The sequence below is a fragment of the Dipodomys spectabilis genome, unplaced genomic scaffold (genome assembly GCF_019054845.1).
Source record: "Dipodomys spectabilis isolate Male_0828 unplaced genomic scaffold, ASM1905484v1 ptg000015l, whole genome shotgun sequence".
NCBI lineage: Eukaryota > Metazoa > Chordata > Mammalia > Rodentia > Heteromyidae > Dipodomys > Dipodomys spectabilis.
Window position 1 is genome coordinate 10272454 of NW_024870692.1, and position 21205 is coordinate 10293658.

The 21205-nt window shown below is 38.3% G+C and overlaps 1 protein-coding gene across 1 annotated transcript in view; it reads left to right on the forward strand.

Moving 5' to 3' along the window:
* The window catches only part of CUNH8orf34 (chromosome unknown C8orf34 homolog), a 347290-nt gene that overhangs the window by 231455 nt on the left and 94630 nt on the right, over positions 1–21205 (forward strand). The window contains exons 9-10 of the mRNA XM_042666515.1: positions 11711–11796; positions 15560–15636. Coding sequence (XP_042522449.1) covers positions 11711–11796; positions 15560–15636 — 163 coding nt within the window. The remainder of the gene's footprint in view (positions 1–11710; positions 11797–15559; positions 15637–21205) is intronic.

Consider the following 21205-nt stretch of genomic DNA (forward strand, 5'->3'; position numbering starts at 1 on the left):
ACTGTAGTCATTATAATTTGCTTTCATTTATTCTCAACCTTATGAACCAAAAACAGTGAATAAAGGAACTCGAGGAACATCTTGACATATTGGTTTAGAAAAGTCCAAAAGTGGTATTTGATAGAAAGAGAGGAAAAGGGGAAGAATGAGGGAAAAAGTAGAGGAGAAGGAAAGGCAGAGAGCAAGAGAGGGAGAGAGAAAGAGAGACAGAGAGAGAGACAGAGAGAGACAGAAGAGAGAGAGAGAATCACAGAGAGAGAGAGAGAGAGAGAGAGAGAGAGAGAGAGAGAGAGAGAGAGAGAGAGAGAGAGAGAGAACATAGTAAAGCACCAGCTATTTAACAGCTGCTCTCAAGGGGCATGCAACAGAGGGTGGTCTTCCATCATGCGCACATGTGAGGCAGCCTTCAGGTTCAAGACTGTGAATCAGGATCTCTGATTAAAGAAAGGAATGGGATAAGGGAGTAGGAAAGTTTTGGCAATTTTTCAAAGGAGTGCTTTGGCTCCACACACAATCCCATTTTTCAACCCGCTAGACATCAGCACTTTACAAAGATTCCTCGCAGCTGCTGCTGAACTGGATGACTGCTGACCAAGCACTTCTCACTTATCCTAAGTGTACGGTATTCTGAGCGCAAGTGCTCAGACAGATTGAACCATAACATATTAGGAGAGAAAATTTGATGTTTAGCAAAAAATGAATACCCAGCACATTAGTCAAGGAAAAATACCATCTTCCCCTGGCAGCATCTTTTCTGCTGTTGGCATTCTCCAAATGGCACAATACTACTGCTGTGGTGAGGATGGGTGGAAAATTATGTCTTTCTGTCTTTCAAAGCAGAAATACTAACAGGGGTGCCTTTGCCAGAGTATTAGGGTCACCTAGACACTTTTTAGAGGTACACATTTTCATGTTCTAACCCAGACTTTCTGAATTAGAAATTCTGGTTTCAGAAGTCCTCTGGGGGATTCCAAGGCACACCAAAATTTGAGAATCCCTGTTTCAGGGTGTCAAATAAAGACCTTAACTACATACTTCTACTCTAGGGTTGATGAGAGGTGTAAAGTGCGCATGTGTGCGTGCACACACACGCACACACACACACACACACATACTTTACTAGAACTTTTTTATGAATGTGAAACCCATGAATGTTTAAAACTGCATTAAAATGAGCATGAATGATTGTTCTGAAAAATGTGTGCTGATTGCAGTGTAAGGGCTGTCTCTAGCTCCTTCTGGGTTTGGCTGTTTTCTCCTGGGGTTCCCTTAGCTCAATCTGAGCACAATCTTTTCTCATGGCTGCATCAGATTTCAGGAAGGTTGGCATGTGCCCCATGGTTGTTCCTTGTACTGCAGCCAAGTTTTGTGCATCAGTGGTCCAAATTCTGGCTCTATTTGTCCGGAAAATCTGGTTTAATATTTCCCAGATATGCTAAGAATCAATCCCACTCTATGCTTCATCTTCTGTACCTTACTTTATATTGACATCTCTACACTTGATTTGAGATAAAGCAGAAGAGACCACCAACAAAACATATCTACCATCCACATGTATTTTCCTTGCATTTGATTTTTGAATCCTTAAGCTTTGCCAGGAAAGTAATCAGCAGGCCTGATAAAAATAACTATGTCTTCTACATGCTTGCCATCCTGTATATATGAAAGAGCTATAAATTTCATTAGGGAGTCATAGATAGTCTGTGGGACCATATCTCACTTTGAGGACATAGAAAGCTAAAAGGCAAGTTTAACAGGGAAGAGTATGTTTTTCAACTTGGTGTCACCATCAATCATTATATGTTAGAGGTTCGTGTTCCAAGGTTCTTGTGAATGAATGGGGAGATTTAAGCAGAATTTAAGGAAAGCTCCAGAGTAAGTGGAGATATTATTTTATCGTTGTCCATTCTTTTCCTAGGAAAAATGATGCATCATTTTGATGCCTCACTACCCTCCTGCAACACTGATAGGAAAAATGGAGCAGATGCATGGGTACTTACAGATGAATGCTAGGAGGAACATAGGTAAAGGAACACGTCTTCCACAGTGCTGGCACTGACTGGAAAAAAAAATCAGGTGAAGTAAGTTAGGTTCAGAGAGACAAAGAATGCATGTTTTCTTTCATATATTGAAGCTAAATCTAAACTGTATCTGTAAATATACATAGTATCATATAGGTATATACATAAACATATTAGCTAGAGTATGGTAGATAGGGGAAGGATTCCCGTGGTGTAACTTGAACATGTATTGGTGGAGGAGGGAGGAAGGGGAAGGTGCAGAAGAATGGAGAAGATGAAGGGTGTACAAGTGCAATCATAATGCTCAATTTGTGTGTGTGACAATAGAACCAGCTAAATTGAGGGGATGGGTGGAGTAGGGAGTCATGGAGGAGACACTGTCCAAGGTACATTGTACTTTCAAACTGACATACTGGAACTTCTTTGTACAACTACTTAAAGATAATTAAGCACATAAACAAACAAACAAATATATCAAGGCATATGTCAAAATAAGAAAGGGAATCTTAAGTCCTGATGGGAGTTTTCTTTGGAAAGAGTACGAAAGGGCCAGTAAAATGCCATTCGCTGAAGGGTTTGAAGATGGACCAGTGGGACTGAAAAAGAGAATGGGAAGGATACCTAGGCACTGAAGAAGTGGGACTTTGGGAAGAAAGTGGAGAGGCTTCACAGGGTACCGGTGCCTTTTTTTCTCAGGCAGGAATGGGACCATTAAACTGGTGAATACATTCATGGAGCTCTCATCTGAATTAGGTAGTTATTTTGGAAACTACTAGTAAAAGTCCATATGCAAGGCTATTATGGAGTGGAGGGTATCAGGCCTGGTCTCTGACCTCAGGAAGCTTCCACTCTCTCTGGAAAGATCGTGCAATTACATACCGATTCCATGCCAGAATACAGGCTAGGGATTTGAGGACGAGTTTTGCCTTTGACAATTCTTACTAAATGTTTGGGGTTTAAGATAATTTTAACTTTTTTAAAAGGATCACAGTAATCTTATATAACTTACCTTAAAAACATATATTGGAATCCTAAAATAGAAAGTTACCATTTATATAGAGACTTAGAAGTAAATCAGTGACAACAACCGTGGAAGAGGCTTTGTCATTTAATGAAGAGTAGCTTTTAAAAGGAAAGATAAATGATTTTCCCAAACCTCTGAAGAAAATGGTTCACATTTTATTAAAACCATACTGTTTAATATGATTCTCCTGATTTCACTAATACTTAGCAGGATTTATTATTAACTTTGTAGAGAAAAAGAAAATCTTAATATGGAAAAGGCTGAATTAAATAGTACTATATCATATTCTGATGGCCTTTGTAAATATTTTGGAACCTAGAAAGGACAAACCTCAGGCCTAAAATTCCAAACAGCTGTTTAACATCTCCACATAGCTTTCCAACTATCTTTCTACACCTCTACCTACATGTTGAAAGCACATTTTAAGCTAGCTATATCCCAAACAAAATTCCCATCAAATTTCTGTTTTCTTTATCTCAGCAAAGGGCAATAGGATTAGTTTAGTTGCTCAGGCCTAAAAAAGTGGCTCGCTCTTCCTTCCTTTTTCCTTCCTTCCTTCCTTCCTTCCTTCCTTCCTTCCTTCCTTCCTTCCTTCCTTCCTTCCTTCCTTCCTTCCTTCCTTCCTGTCTTTCTTCCTTCCTGCCTGCCTTCCTTCCTGCCTGCCTGTCTTCCTTCCTGTCTTCCTTCCTGCCTGCCTGCCTTCCTTTCTTTCTTTCTTTCTTTCTTTCTTTCTTTCTTTCTTTCTTTCTTTCTTTCTTTCTTTCTTTCTTTCTTTCTTTCTTTCTTTCTTTCTTTCTTTCTTTCTTTCTTTCTTTCTTTCTTTCTTTCTTTCTTTCTTTCTTTCTTTCTTTCTTTCTTTCTTTCTTTCTTCCTTTCTTCCTTTCTCTTCTTCTTTTCTTTCTTTCCTTTCTTCTTCCCTTTCTTCTTCCTTCATTTCTTCCTTCCTTCCTTCCTTCCTTCCTTCCTCCCTCCCTCCCTCCCTCCCTCCCTTCCTTTCTTTTTTCTTCCTTTCTTGTTACCACTTTAGGATTTATACCAAATCAGTCTACTTCTTTCCACTCCCAACAGTGAAACCCAAATGTATCTTACTACTTTTGTGCCTATGTCCCATAGTCAGTCCTCAACATAACAGGTAAGAGATCCTTCTTAAAACAAACATCTGTTCATACAATTTCTCAGACTCAAAACTCTTCAATGGCTTCCCTTAAGTGAAGGATTCATTTTGAAGTATTTGGTAAGATACCCTCTGTGATAACATGCCCACATATTTATCCCCTCTTTCTTTGGGGGGGGGAGGGGCTCCGGTCTTTGGGCCTGAACTCTGGGTCTGGGCGCTATCCCTCAGCTCTTCAGCTCAAGGTAGGTGCTCTACCACTTGAGCCACAGCACCACTTCCGGCTTTTTTCTTTTTGCTTATGTGGTGCTGAGGAATCAAATCCAGGGCCTCATGCATGCAAGGCAAGCGTGCTACCACTGAGCCACCTTCCCAGCCCCTTATCCCCTCTTTTATGACACTAGAGTAATTGGTTTTGAGATATTTCTATGTGCTATTTTCTTTTGTGCTATTTTCCAGGGTCTGAATCAATTACTCTGTTACTTCAAATTTTGGCTCAAATACTTCCTTCTATGGAAGCCTTCTGTGTACACATGACATAAAATTATACCACTCTATCCTCCTCCAAATCCTCTCTGTATTCCTTCCCCACTTTACTTTTCATTCTTCAATATTTATGATGTTTAATAGCAATACCTGATGTATGTATTTTGCTTGTTTGCTTATCACCTCCAGTTAATATAATACAAACTCCTTGAGCATGAGAATTTGTTCAACTTTGCTCACTGCTCTAGCCCTAGCTCCTGGGATAACCTCGCACTCATAAGAAGCACTCTCCACTCTTCATTTTTCTCTTCTATTCCTAGATCATTAAAAAAAATTCTTAAATGGTTTTATAGACTTTGCCAAGCCAGAGGTTAACATTATAGCATAGCTTTAAAAAAATCACATAATTAAAGCCAAATACAAGAAGTAATGGCAAATTAACAGGACTCAAGAAACAAAGGACAGCCACCCATTTTGTCATATCATTGCTAAATGAGTCCATGTTCTTGACCATATGTATAGTGGATATATACACACAACAGAGGGAAGCCAGGAGGAGGAGCAGAGTAAGTGGGAACAGCCCACACTAAGCAAAAGGAAAGAAATGTAAATATCACCTGATGTGGAAAAAATAACTTGTAATGTCAAAGCTCATAGAATTCACAAACTGTATAGACCATGATAATGACAATTTGCCTTGTGAAAGTTAAAATGTGTTTGTGACTCTAAGTATCACTATTCCACAATACTATGAAATATGTGAAGTTTATGGTATCACCTAATCTCAATTAAAGAAAAAAAGTGAGAGAAGGGATGGGTTAAGAGAGATGGGTGATAATGTTGTCAGACACTTTGTACTCATAAGCTGTTTTGTAGAATGGGAACTTCTTTATACAACTACTTAAAGATAATTAAGAATAAATAAATCATACAATTGTCTAAACCAGCGATCTAAAAGCCTTTAGTGTTTCTCCTGAATAAGCTCAAATTCTTTACTTGGCTTGAAAAATCTTATCTGAAATAATCTGTTTATTATAAATTTATCATTTCTTGCATATCTCTTTCATTGAAGCTATTAGGCTGTTTTTGTGATGGTAGATCTCTCTATTTCTCTCTCTGTCTCTTTCTCACTGTCTCTTTCTACATTTTTCTTTTTTTTTTTTTTTCAGGTAAGGGGTAGGTTTATTCATCGTTCAGGCTGGCACCAGGCCATCTTGGTCTTCCACGCGGTGGGGAAAGGCCTGGGAAAGAGAGGAAAGAGAGAAAAGAGCTAGAAAAGAGCAGAGAGAGAGCTTCTGGGCCTGGGCTAGGCCTTATCTAGGGTATGGGCAGAGAAAGGTGTGGCCACAACAAATTCAGATGTGACCTCAGCGGATGCAGATATGATCTCTTCCAGGTGTCCCAGTTGCCTAGGTAATGCAGGTACTGGGTGGAGACTTTGCTTCGTGGAGGGTGGAGTCTGCTAGCCATCCAGGAGTGCACCTTACATTCCAGCCTTTTAAAAATCATGAAATAGGGTGAGGATTCTTTCTGGCTACTTCCTGCTGACAAGGGGCATCGACAATAGGGGTAAAAGGCTGGAATTTGGTCCCCTCCCAGAGAAGGCAGTGAGCAGCAGCTATTCCTTGGTGGTGTGAGTCCTTAGATGAAGTCTGGAGAAGTCTCATGAGCATTGAAGGGCATAGTAGAGAAGTGATGTGGACGTGGATGTGAAGGCCAGCAATGGTATGGATGCACTGTGTCTGCAGCAGACAGATGGGTTCGCAAAATGCCGTCAGAACTGTGGGTATTCCTCAGAGCAAAAAGGGAAAAACAAAAAAGAAAAAAAGAGGAAAAAAAACAGAGAGGAATCCCACCTATCCTGACTTTAAGCCCTTTATCTGAGTCACGGCACCATTTATGTTAGGTTTTTAAAAAGAGGTAGCCGAGAACAGCACCATGCATGTGGTATTCAGGTAAGTGGTATGTATGTTTATTCATCGTTCCGGCTGGCACCTGGCCATCTTGGTCCTCCACGCGGTGGGGAAAGCCTGGAAGACTTTCTACATTTTTCTCCAGGAGATTTCATTTCCCAACATGAATCCAATCTATATTTTCCTGGAATACACCTTCTCTTTTCTCCTCCCCATTCAATTTTCAGATTATTTAAAAGACTTTTTCAAGTACTATCTATTCTATGAAATTTTTTGCTTTAAACACAGTGTGCTGACAAAAACAGATATCGAAATAAACAAACTACAGTAAAATAAAACTATAGTAAAGATTTGCATGCAATGCTTAGTCTCCCAAAAGAAAAAAATCTGGAAAGATAATCTAAAATGAAAACCAAGAAATAAGCCACATAATAAAAGGGAGGGTGGATAAATACTGCAAGGTATAATAGTATAAAGACATAAGGTGGTTTAACAACAAAATATCTTCAAAAATGTGAAAGCAGTTTGGGGTTTATGGAGTACAAAATCATGCTGGAAAATCCAAGAAGGTGAATTTGCAGACAGAGGTAGGGACTGTGCAGTTGAGGACCTCAAAAACTTGCTGAGGAAGACATAACTCATCTCACAGGGGACAAGAAGCCAATAAAAATGGGAATTCTTAAACAAAGATTTTTCAGTCAGGGATATTTTGAGAAACTGGCTGAAATTATGTTTTTTCTCTCTTCCTAAAAGACAGGTCACCAACACTATAAACTCTTTATTCCCATTCACTGTTAATTATTGTGTTTCTTCTAAAATCTGTTCATGAACCCACTTAGCCAATTAATATTAAGACTGTTTCCACTAAAACAATTAAAGCATAAAAGTCATATGGTCAAATTTGTGTTTTAAAGATTCTGGTAACTGCATGCACATTAGAATTTTGTATGTGAGATTCTAATTGTGGATATTTATGAGGAAAGTATATAACAACAGAGGTAACTCCAAATGAGCCCAAGCATCATAACACTAATATCAACAGGTGGTAGAGGCATGGAATCTTTTTAGGAAGAGTGATTAGCCAGAATTAATTAGCAATGTGTGGTGGGAGTGGAGGTGAGGATGGGCTTGCTTTGGGACATAACCTTCTAAGGTACTTGTAGTGCATTCAAGTAAAATGCCTTGCAAGAATTCGGTGGCATCAGTCTTGAGTTTTGGGTTTCAAGATAAAGACTTGAAAAACTGTAGCCTATGTGTGTGATTAAAACAGTGAGTGAGATGATTCAGATAGATGATGAAGAATTAGAAACACTATTGGTAAAGCTGAAACCATTATTAATTAACAGTATATAAGGGAAGGGAGCATTGCGAGGAGACTGAGAAGATATATTCATGGTCAGCCTGGTAGATATATAGGAAGGAGAGGACCACAGCAAAGGAACAGTGATCGCTTCAAGAGTGGGTAGGTAGGTGTCCACCAAGTGTCAAAGAGAGACAAGGTCTTGATGAGTGCTGGTGGCTCATGCCTCTAATCCAAGCTACTCAAGAGGCTGAGAGCTGAGGATCTTCGTTCAAAGCCAGCCTGGGCAGGAAAGTCCATAAGACTCTTATCTCCAATTAATCACCAGAAAACCAGAGTGGAGCTGTGGCTCAAAGTCTAGTGCCAGCCTTGAGTGAAAGACCTCAGGGAGAGTGCCCAGGCACTGAGTGCAAGCCCCGCAACTGAAAAAGACAAGCTCTTAAAATTTCTACTGCAGGTGGCAAATTAGGAGGTTAGGCAGTCTTAGAATAAGCAGTTTTCTAAAGTGTCTGGGGCACAAGCCACATTAAAACAGATTAGGAAGGGAATAAAAACTGCAAGTAGAAGTATTAAAGATTAAACTGTTTCAGAAGTTTGGTTCAAAGAAGAATAGACAAGAAAAGATAGCTGCTAGATGTTTTAGATAATTATGACAGCAATTGTGTGTGTGTGTATGTGTGTGTGTGTGTGTGTGTGTGTGTGTGTGTGTGTGTGTGTGTGTGTGTGTTTTGTTAAGGGCAAAAGAGTAGCAAGTTTGTTTATTTGCTATGAGAGTCACAGAAGAGATGCACAAGATGAGTAATGCTGGTGGGAAGGAAGTGGAAGGAGGTAGATGATTAAGGACCAAGAGAAAACCTGAGACAATGAGATTGAAATCACAAGCCTGATAGATCAGTGAAGTGTCACAAGGGAAAAGGCCTCTCAGACTTTGTGAATTGGAAGGGAATCCAGGTGAAGATAATTAATAGGACTAGTGTGTGAAGATGAGTTCAAGTCTTTATTCTAATACACACACTTTCTGAGTTATATGTGAGGAAGGTGGTATCTTTTTAAAAGACTTTGATAAGACTAGAAGAAAGATAGCCAAGTTTAAAGCTGGAGACCACTGATTCCTCAATGATCCTAGAGAGATATTTTTTAGAACTGCTGAGCTGCACATACTCAGGAAAATGGTAGACTAGCACAGGGTTGGGATCTGAGGGGAAGGAATGACAGGGTGTTGTTAATTAGAGCTGCGAGTCTCTTTCCTGTGTAGGCTGGCTTCAAACTGCAATTCTCATAACTCAGCCATCTGAGTTGCCAAGATTACAGGTGTGAGCCCTGATGCCCAGATAATATTGTTTTAATTCTGCTTGCTGCTGCATAACAAACCAGTGGCTTCATTCATGCCCAACATGTACTCTACTACTAAGCTACAACCTCAGCCTCAGTACTGTAATATATTAGGATGAGAAATGGGTTTCAACATGACAAAGAGAAGCAGAAAATAACTTTTGCTGGAGTTGAAAATTTAAGGGAGCTTGTTTAATATGGAAGAGTGGTTTTAGAAAACAAATAGAAAAGGATGGGATTATGCATAAAAAGGTCTGTGGCTAAAAAGTAAAAACAATATAACTTTTTAAAGACTTATTTCCCGGATTTGCCCACACAACCCTTGTTTGTTCAGCGCCTATTAACCTCTTACAAAAGTAGTGCTGTGTGGATTCCAGGTTAGGAAATACTGGTAGAGCACTCCAGGGTAGTGATGATCAACAAAACAGGCCTCAAGTCATGGTAAATCAAACTTCACAGGTATCTGGAGGGTAGCACTGAACAGACACGAGCTGCTTTCATGCCATTCAATTTTGAAGTCTCCATTCAAGGCAGTTTGTGTTTTCAGCTCCACCCAATTGAGAACTCTGAAACCAAGGACAGTTATCATTTCTTTGCCTCTCCACAACATTTGGCCAATGACTGAGCATATCAATAAAAGCTAAATAAACATTCTGTTCTACTGATGCATTCAATAAGCAGAAAAAGTTTAGAGTCTTGCTTCATTTTGCTCTTTGTTGTAAGTTTATTTTTCCTTTAAGGTTTTTAGCCTAACTTTAAATACCCAAATGTGTTAATGTGGCTTTTGTTTTGGGGGTTTTATTGTTGTTGTTGTTTTGCTTTTTTTTTGAGACAAGCTCTTGCTGTCTAGCTCAGGCTACATAAATTCAGCATCCTTCTGCCAAAGCTTGTGTGACAGGCATGTGTTCCATCAGGCCTGTGTTCCAGCTTGCGAATTTTTAAATTATGATACTACTTTCAATAAGTCATGGACATATAGATTTTCTTTCTTTGGTAATTTTGAGAGGATAGTCCTAGAAAACAAATGCTCAAAAAAGACTACTTTATATTGTTGGTTATTGAACTCATTTTCTTAATTACTTGGAGAGAGTAAAATAGTGAAAGACAGAATGGAAGATTAGAGAAATAGTTAATTTATTTAAAAAGTGCTTATTTTCTTCAGAGTAAACATTCTTAAAGCAAATTAAGCTATAAAATATAGACTTCATTAAAAATGATTACAATTTATCAGGTATTTCCTCTTGAGAATGCCTTAATTATCATACACAATAAATATACAACAAATATGCTTTTATGTGTAGGAGGTAATATACAGTATAAATGTATAATCCATATAGAAATAAACATAATTTAATATTGTATAAATAGAAATACAAGTATAATATTTATCCTTACACAAATTGAAGAAAAAGTTATACACTTGTTTGAATTTATGTCAAGAACTAATTATGCAATCCTACTATGATATATAAAAACAAAGGTACAAAATAGCTTAAAATGCAGGCTGGGAAGGTGGCTCAGTGGTAGAGCGCTTGCCTTGCATGCATGAGGCCCTGGGTTTGATTCCTCAGCACCACATAAGCAAAAAGAAAAAAGCCGGATGTGGCGCTGTGGCTCAAGTGGTAGAGCCTGAAGAGCTGAGGGACAGCGCCCAGGCCCAGAGTTCAGGCTGCACGACTGGACCCTCCCCCCCAAAAAAAAGTAGCTGAAAATGATAACATTTGAGCCTGATAGAGTTATGAACCATACACACATTTGAAAATTTTTAATGTAATATACCATGTTGTTGTTAACACTTCCTTTGAGAACACTTGTTATTTATCAAAGTTCAAGTAAAGGTTAAGAACTCTGATAGAAACTTCCAGTCTGGGCTGCTTGTCTGACTACTTGCCAACATTAGCAGATCTGTGTATTTAGTGCAAAGTTCCCAACTGTATTACTAAGCTTCATGTTTCTTGCATAATGCATCTCCAGCCTGATATAAATCCAAAGCTGAATGAGACATTGCCAGTCTACTTTTCTCATTATATGGTGGAGAATACAGAAGTTCAGTATACTGCCATGAAAACAACTAGACAGTTTTGATCTCCTGAGGAAGACCCAATATCTGTGAGAATCCCAGCCATTCCACACAGGAATCTTCACTCCCACTGTGACACATCCTGACCCACACAGCTTTGAGCTTAGGTGGGTTGATATTTGCTAACTCTGTGAAGTCATAAAAGCCATCTCAGGCCTCCTGCAAAGAGAAGTTGTGTGAGCACACTGTCAGTTTCTAAAGATTGTTTTTTCATTCACTCAGTCCCCCTCCATCGTTTCAGTGAAAACATTTGTTCATAAATTTTCTCTGGTCAAGGAAAGAAGTAAAACTATTGACCTTATCCCAATCATACCAGGAGGAAAGAAGACTTTCCCTTAAAGGCTACAGAACCCAAGATGGGTTTAGTAAACTTTTATTTCTATTTTAAAGCTGTTGAATTTTACCAAGAATTTGATTGCTTTATTCCTCATCCTGTGTAGGCTTCAAGGAGACAACCTAGCAGAACGGACTGAAGAGACATTACAAGTACTTCATTCTCCAGATGAAATAATTCCAGATTCGTTGGGTGAGTATTAAATATGATTATGTCTATTGTTGTTTGAATGGCATTTAATAATTAAAAAAGAAGAAACCAGACTAAACATCTTCCTCTGCGACAAATCATGGTGGCTGTGGTCACATGTCCATGACCAGCACAGTCCTTGGTGCTGTGAGTCAGGAGGCCAAGGGCAAAGGAGAACAAGAAGGAACAGTAACTATGTGTTGCTTCCTCCGTAAACGATGTCACTAATTCTAACATCTTTTATTAATCTAATTTTACTGTAAAGATGCTGTGCAGAGGGATTCAGTTACATGAGTAAGGTTGTGAGTACAGGTCTTGTCGAGCACTGTTACCCTCGCCTTTGTTGTTCTCCCACTATCCCTTCCCTCTCCTACCTCCTCCACCCCCTGAAGTTTTAAAGTTCATTTCCAATATACTGCCTTGTGGGTATCATTGTTGCAATGGGTCGTCCTGTGTCCTTGTTTCAGCTTTTTGTTATTCCCCTTCCCCGCCCCAAATTAGAATGTGTATACAAGATGCAGGATACCAAAATCAAGTACAGTGACAACAGGGGTTATACCATAGGGAAAAGAACATACAAAGGAAACCGAAAAATCACCTAGTACATTAAAAACAACAACAACAACAAAGACATATTATGTCCATTTATTGGGGTTCATTTCACTTAGTATCATCTTATATGGTCATATGTACATAGCTTTTCTGCTCATCTGATAAAATTATCCTAGACGTATACTAATTATTGCAACTGAAGGAAACCATGGGACCTCTATTTCTTTGGGGCTGGCTTGCTTCACTTAATATGATTTTTTCCAAGTCTTTCCATTTCCTAACAAATGAAGTGGTGTCATTCTTTCTGATGGAGGCATAGAATTCCATTATATATATATACATATACATATATATATAATTTATATATATATATATATATAGATAGATAGATAGATAGATCACATTTTCTTGATCCATTCATCTATTGAGGTGCATCTGGGTTACAACACACAAGGAACTCATATCTAAAATATACTTAGAACTCAAAAAATTAAATCCCCAACAACAAATCTTCAAAGAAACAACCACCCCATTAATAAATGGGCTAAAGACTTAAAGAGAGACTTCTCTGAAGAAGAAATAAGAATGGCCAATAGACATATGAAGAAATGCTCAACTTCTCTGGCCATAAAGAAATGCAAATCAAAACAACATTGAGATTCCACATCACCCCAGTTAGGATGGCTATAATTAAGAAATCTAATAACAACAGATGCTGGAGGGGATGTGGCCAAAAGAGAATGTTACTGCACTTTTGGTGGGAGTGTAAAGTTGTTCAACCACTGTGGAAAGCAGTATGGAAGTTCCTCAAAAAACTCCACATAGAGCTCCCTTATGACCCAGCAATCTCACTTCTGGGCATTTACCAAATGATCACAAACACTTGGTAGCTAAAGCTACCAGCACGACTATGTTTATCACAGCATTATTCACTAATTCTAGCTTCTTTGAACTCGTCTTCTGACTCTTTAGAAAATGGAACTTCTTTTTTTTTTTTTTTTGCCGGCCATGGGGCCTGAACTCTGGGCCTGGGCGCTGTCCCTCAGCTCTTCAGCTCAAGACTAGTGCTCTACCACTTGAACCATAGCACCACTTCCAGCTTTTTCTGCTTATGTGGTGCTGAGGAATTGAACCCAGGGCCTCATGCATGCAAGGCAAGCACTCTACCACTGAGCCACCTTCCCAGCCCAGAAAATGGAACTTCTTATCTGCTGACACTTCCTACTTTCATTCCTGCAACAATGATGCATTTTGTCTCTGGGGGACTACTGTCAGTATCCTAAGTGGAAATACTATGCACCTTCTCTTTCAGCTTTCTGCTGCGTTGATGTTCATCCTGTCAGTGTCTCTTCAGAGGCTCTTCTCTGATTTTGCTCCCCATTACTTTTCCTGATAGTGCTGGGTCTATATTCCCCTCTACTTTTCTCTGTCTCATAGAACAGCCCTGTTCTGTCCTCTTGTATATCATTTGACACCATGCTGCTTTTAGTTCATTATTCTTTCTCCTCCTTCTCTTCCCATCATCTTCTTCTTCCACCTCCTTTTACTGGGAGTTGATAGGTAGGCACTGTATCAGTTAAGCATATTCCCAGACTATTCTGCCATTTTACATTTATATTTTACTGTTTTGCCATCCTGGGGCTCCGGACCTGAGTGCTGTCTCTGAGCTTTTGTGCTCAAGGCTATTGCCCTGCCACTGGAGCCACAGCCCCACCTCTGGCTTCTTTTTGGTGGTTAATTGGAAAGTCTCACTGACTTTCGTGCCCAGGCTGGCTTTAAACTATGATTCTCAATTCTCAGCTTCTTGAGTAGGTAGGATTACAGGCATGAGCCACTAGTGCCCAGCTTTACTTAGTTTAGTTTTGAGATAAGGTTTTGCCTTTGGCTTAGGCTAGTCTGGACAGTGATCCTCCAATTTATGCTTTCCTTCATAGGTGAGGTAAGAAGTGTGTGTCACCATATTCAGCTTTTATTGGTTGAGATGAGGTCTCATGAACTTTCTGTCTAAACTAGCCTTGAAATATGATCCTTCCAGTATACGCCTTCCAAAGAGCTAGAAATCCAGTCATATGCTAGCTTGCTTCCTTCACTTTCTATAAAAATAATAGCTTTTGAGGCCATATAAGATGACACTAAGCAAAATCAACTCCAAGACATGGACACAAATGGTTTGTTGTTGTTGTTCTTTTTAATGTACTATGTGATTTTGTATGTTCGTTGTACTATGTGATTTTGTATGTACTTTGTATGTGCTGTGGTATATCTCTTGTTGTCACTGTATTTGATTTTGGTACTCTGGTATTTTATGTACATTTATTTGAATTAAGGAAGGGAAGGGGGACAACAGAATGGTGAAAGAACCAATACAACAGTGATATACACAGACAATATGTTGGAAATGATCTGTATAGCTTGGGGGTAGGGAGGGTTGGGGGGAGGGAAAGTAGGAGAAAAATAAGGGAAGAGGTAACAAGTTTGACAAGAAATGTACTTAATTACCTTACTTACATAACTGTAACCCCTCTGTACATTACCTTGACAATAAAAAAAAGCTAAATACAGTTTTCTATGGAAGAAATTCAAACTCCATATATTAGCATATAAATTAATATCAGAGAATGTAAGAATGTTTGCCAGATAATCAGATAAGTGCATGTAATATTACTCCTGTGATATCTAAGGAACATTGCTTTGTGAGTGTGTCCTAGCAGGATTCAGTCAATACATCCAATCGGTACAGTTTGAAGAGCTGCTATGGAAGATATTTTACTCCTACCTTGACAGAGAATGATATCTTAAACAATATAGAAAACTTCCTAACCATAAAAGACACAAGGAAACCATAATATACCATGTATTCAAAAGATGAGAAGAAGGGAGTTTGAATATTTCAATATCAAGAAATGATGGATGTTTGAGGAAAAACATATATTTAACCTGATGTCAACTTTAGACAATAAATACATGGATCTAAATGTCCCATGGTTCTCTGATAGTACATGTGATTTTTATGTTTCTATTTATTAGGTATACATGGTATAACAGATAAAGCCATCTTTAAGCTAAATGTCATTCTACATTCTAATTTCAACCTGTACACACTATTTAATCAATCGCTTCAATGTCTTTCTCACCAACAGGCTTTATAAATCAGAAGTAAAGGTAATAGGTGATTTAATTTATCTGTTTGTTTTTTTTTTTTAACAATTTAAAGATTCTTTACCTGGGACTGAAGAAACAGTGCTGGAGGAAAGTGAAGAATTTGAGAAAGCATCTACGTTCTCAGCACAGGTGAGTGCATGCCTCCAATACAGCTACTTTTTATTATTTATTACTTATTACTCTACTTTTTATTGTTATTACTTTCTTTAATCTCTAAAAACAACATAGACCACTAATGGGAAAATGTAGATGGAATGGAAAACCATATTCTTTTCTTTCTTTTTTTTTTTTTTTTTTTTGGTCTGTCGTGGGACTTGAACTCTGGCCTTGGGCGCTGTCCCTGCACTCTTCAGCTCAAGGCGAGTGCTCTACCACTTGAGCCACAGTGCCACTTCCAGTTTCCTAGTGGTTTGTTGGAGATAAGAGTCTCATGGACTTTCCTGCCCAGGCTGGCTTTGAACCGTGATTCTCAGATCTCAGCCTCCTGAGTAGCTAGGATTACAGGTGTGAGCCACCAGCGCCTGGCTCCATATTCTTATTTAAAGACTGCTTTGAAATGTGCCTATGGCCCTGCCTTAGTAACACAGTGTACCACATCTGCAAGTGGCCCATCTTGTTATAGGAAAACAACAAGGACATAAGAAACTCTCTAACAACTGGCGAAGAAGACTTGGTTAAGTTCTGGTAGAGTTAGCCATTTACTTGTGCATATAAACTTTCTAAGTGTTTATGAGTTGCAATCTTAAACATCAGTAAGTTCAACAACACATATATTAATAGATAAATGTTTTGTAAATCCTGAAAATTTACTTATTATTTAAGCATGCTATAGTTTCAGTTGTCAAAGCTTTATGATACTTTGTGTTAAACTATATCTCTTCAATAAACTATACTGGGAGCAAACTGTTAGATTTATGACTTTAAATAAGACTCAAGGTTAAAAAAAGTAATAGAACAGTATCTATACACATTTGACATATCAAGTCTATTGAACATGTTCAGTTGCTATGAAATCTTGAACATAATACTTAATGTGTTCATGCGGTACTTCTATGTTCTCTACGGTGGTTTGCTCAGTAGTTTGCATAGTGTTTGTCTTAAATAATGGGAATTATGTTTCTGACAGTTCTGGAGGTAGAGGTCTGAGATGAAGAGTTGACAGAGTTCATTTGTTTTGAAGGCTTCATTCTTTCACTGCCATGTAGATGATCATTTTCTCCCTGTCTTTATGCTTTCTTCCCTTTGTACATGCCTGTGTTCTAATCTCTTCTTGCCACCTATGATACACCCCAGTCTCCTCAGTGGTCATATATTGGGCCCTCTCTCACAACCTCATTGAGCCTCATTACTGCTTCTTCTTCCTTTTTGCCTTTTCTGCGGGTCCTGGGGCTTGAAGTCAAGGCCTGGGTGCTGTCCCAGAGCCTTTTTATTCAAGGCTACTGCTCTATCTCTTGATTCATAACTCTACTTCCAGCTTTTTGGTGAAGAAAACAATCTCCTGGACTTTTCTTCCTGGTCTGGCTTTGAACTTCAGTCCTTAGATCTCAGACTCCAGAGCAAATAGGATTAAAGGTGTAAGCCACCGGAGCCAGGACCTTAATTGTCTATTTAAAGACTGTCTTCAAACACATTGTAAAATGCTGGGAGAGGAATTTGTGTATATATTTAAGAGGTACATAATTCCACCTATAGTTCTGTGGAAAATTTTCATTATTTGAGACATTCTTTTAAACCCTTTAAAGTCTTGCTTTTCTTTAATGTCCCAAATCTTCACCTCCCAAGTATCTAGGATTACAGGATGGAGCCACTGTACTTGGCTCTACTATTTTATAATAAAAGATTATAATATTTTTTCCAAGTCTTTCCATTTCCTAACAACTGGGGCAATGTCATTCTTTCTGATGGAGGAATAGAATTCCATTGTGTATATATACCACATTTTCTTGATCCATTCATCTACTGAGGGGCATCTGGGTTGGGGCTATGGTAAATAATGCTTCAATAAACATAGTCGTACTGGTAGCTTTAGTGTGGTCTTGTTTGTAAACATTTGGGTAAATGGCCAAGAGTGGGATTGCCGGGTCATAGGGGAGCTCTATGTGGAGTCTTTTGAGGAACCTCTGTACTACTTTCCAAAATGGTTGAACAAGTTTACACTCCCACCAACAATGCAGTAAGGTTCCCTTCTGTCCATATCCCCTCCAGCATCTGTTGTGATTAGAGTTCTTGATTTTTGACATTCTAACTGGGGTGAGGTGGTATCTCAATGTTGCTTTGATTTGCATTTCTTTTATGGCTAGAGAGGTTGAGTTCTTCTTCATGTGTCTATTGGCCATCCTTCTTTCCTCTTCAGAGAAGTTTCTCTTTAAGTCTTTAGCCCACTTATTTATTGGGCAGTTGTTTCTTTGAAGATTTGTTTTTGGAGGATTTAATTTTTTAAGTTCTAAGCATATTTTAGATATGAGACCCTTGTCCATTGTGTGGCTAGTGAAGATCTTCTCCCAATCCGTGGGCTTTCTATTGATCTTGCTAACTATGTCCTTTGCCATGCAGAAGCTCTGCAATTTCATGCAATCCCATTTGTCTAACCTTTCTTTGATTTGTTGTGTTTCTGGGTCTCTATAAAGAAAATTTCAGCCTGTGCCAAGGAGACCTAGGGTTTCTCCTATTCCATCCTGTAATGTTTGCAGAGTGTCTGCTTTGAGTTCAAGGTCTTTGATCCATTTGGAGTTGATTCTGGTGCAGGGTGATATATAAGGTTCTAGCTTTAGTTTTCTACAAGTGATTAACCAATTTTGCCAGCACCATTTACTGAAGAGGCTGTCTTTCTTCCATTCTATTTTTTTAGCTCCCTTATCAAAGATTAGATGGCTATAGGTCTGTAGGTTCATTTCTGGGTTTTCAAGTCTATTCCATCGGTCCTGGGGTCAGGCCCAAAGAAACATAGGTCCCATGGTTTCCCTTATTTGCAATAACTAGTTTATGTCTGAGTCAAGCAGAAAAGGTCAGATAAGTTGATGTTAGGAGAATGAACCCCAAGATAAGTATTCAAATGTTTTTTTTGTTTTCTTTTCCTTTCATGCAATTGTTTCTATCATATTTATCAGATGATTTCTATGTTGCTTTGTATGTCCCTCTCCCACAATATAACCCATACTTTCACTGTTTTTGATGTTTGTATAATTTGTGGAGGGGAAGGGAAAAAAACAAATCGTTTAACTAGGGATACAGGTGGACCCATTGCAAGAATGAGATGTACAAGTTGTTATGTCAAAAAACAAACCTAACAACTTTGGTGGGGGGTGGGGGGAGGATTGGGTAGGGGGTGAGGAGGAGTATGGGAAGGGATGGGAAGGGGAAACAAAGAGGAGGCAACAATGCTTGATAAGAAATGTACTAGTTATCTTGCCCATGTAATTGTAACTTCTCTGAATGGTATGCTCACAATAAAAAAAGATTATAATATTGTCAGATGTGATTAAGGGTGTCCATTGGTCATATTAATGAAACTAATCCTAAAAATTACTGATGAAATTAATGTATTTTTATTCATTTGTTAACTGTCTAGTTATACCTTTCCTGATTCTTATTCCTGATTCGTACTAAACTTTGACTTTCTATTTTTATATAGTACTTCTTGCCTTCACTATGCTACATAATTTACTTATTCATTTTTTTCTGTCTCCTTCCAGTATAAGAAAAGATTTGTAAGAGTAAGAATTTTTGTCACCTTTTACATTTTTGTAATCTTAAAGGAGCATCTACACATATAAGACTCATACTATATATCTGCTGAATGACATTGGTAATAATTCCTCACCATGAGATGAAAATGTTGTCTTCTTTTCTCCTTCTTCCTCCTCCTCCTCCTCTTTTCCTTGATCTTCTTTGTCTCCTCTTTCTATTTCTCCTCTAACTCCTCCTTCACAATTTATTCTTTAATAGGTGTTTGATAGATATTTTCTTTCATTCTTACAACTGCTTTAGAAATTGGGCCAAGTTCCACCTCCACAGTGACAGTTCAAATCTAATCCTTCTTCCTCTTAACTGACCAGTAAACATTAGAAGCCAAAAGCAAGACCTATCTGAAACTTATTTTTCAGCCAACAAGCAATTCATTCTTTCAACAAATTTTTACATTTTGTAGTGGAGTTTTCAAAGATACTTGTACCTTTGATACTTTCTCTGAATGTGTTGTTATTTGCTAAGTACCATGTAAAATATGCCACAGCCATATCCAGGGCTTTGAATAATGTTCCCACATCGGAGAACAAAATAGGATATATATTGGACCAAATATTTTTAGTACTATAATGCAGGGTTTCATTAACTTTTTAAAAATGATACATTTTTGTCATTTCTAAGCTTTTGCTTGTGTCCATAATCTGATTATGATAAAAACACACCACCATTTAAATTGTGGTAACCTATCACTCATCACTTTTTACAAAAGTTTATCAGCTGTGCGTTCTACCAAAGTCCATGTTTCCCCTCATGAAAAGGTGCAATGTGATTCTCTTTGTAATCACTCTCTTGAATCAAGATGTATCCTGTTTATGGGATTTGGGCTTGCTTCAAATAAAATAGAAAAATAGAAAAAGAAATTCATTTTATCAAACGTTTTGTGAGTAATTTCAAATTAGCTCAATGTTTACCTTCCACAATGCTCATGTGATCATCTCCTAGTGTAAAATCTTGTGATAGCAAATGGGATTGCATGAAGCTGCAGAGCTTCTGCATGGCAAAAGATAGCTAGCAAGATCAGTAGGAAGCGCACAGATTGGGAGCAGATCTTCACTAGCCATACAACACACAAGGGCCTCATATCTAAAATATACTTAGAACTCAAAAAATTAAATACCCCTAAAACAAATCCTCAAAGAAACAACCATCCCATTAATAAGTGGGCTAAAGACTTAAAGAGAGACTTCTCTGAAGAGAAAGTAAGAATGGCCAATAGACACATGAAGAAATGCTCAACTTCTCTGGCCTTAAAAGAAATGCAAATCAATACAACATTGAGATTCTACCTCACCCCAGTTAAAATGGCTATAATCAAGAAATCTAATAACAATGATGCTGGAGGGGATGTGGCCAAAAGAGAATGCTACTGCACTGTTGGTAGGAGTGTAAAGTTGTTCAACCACTCTGTAAAGCAGTATGGAGGTTCCTCAAAAAACTCCACATAGAGCTCCCCTATAATCCAGCAATGCTACTTCTGGGCATTTACCCAAATGACCACAAACAAGGCCATACTAAAGCTACCAGCACAACTGTGCTTATTGCAGCATTATTTATCATAGCTAACATATGGAACCAACCCTGTCGATGAATAGGAAAAAAAATGTGGTATATAAATCTATAATGGAGTTCTTTGCTTCCATCAGAAAGAATGACATTGCCCCATTTCTTAGGAAATGGAAGGACTTGGAAAAAATCATATTAAGTGAAGTAAGCTAGACCTAAAGAAACATAGGTCCTGTGGGCTCCCTTATTTGTAATAATTATCTAGGATAATCTTAGCAGACAGGCAGAATAGCTTAATAGCTATGTACATGTGACCATATAGGCTGATGCTAAGTGAAATGAACTCCAAGATATGGACACAAGAGCTTTTTATTTATTGTTGTTGTTCTCAATGTACTACATGATTTCTTTTTCTTTTATGTTTTTCCCCCTATTGTTCATCTCCTGTTGT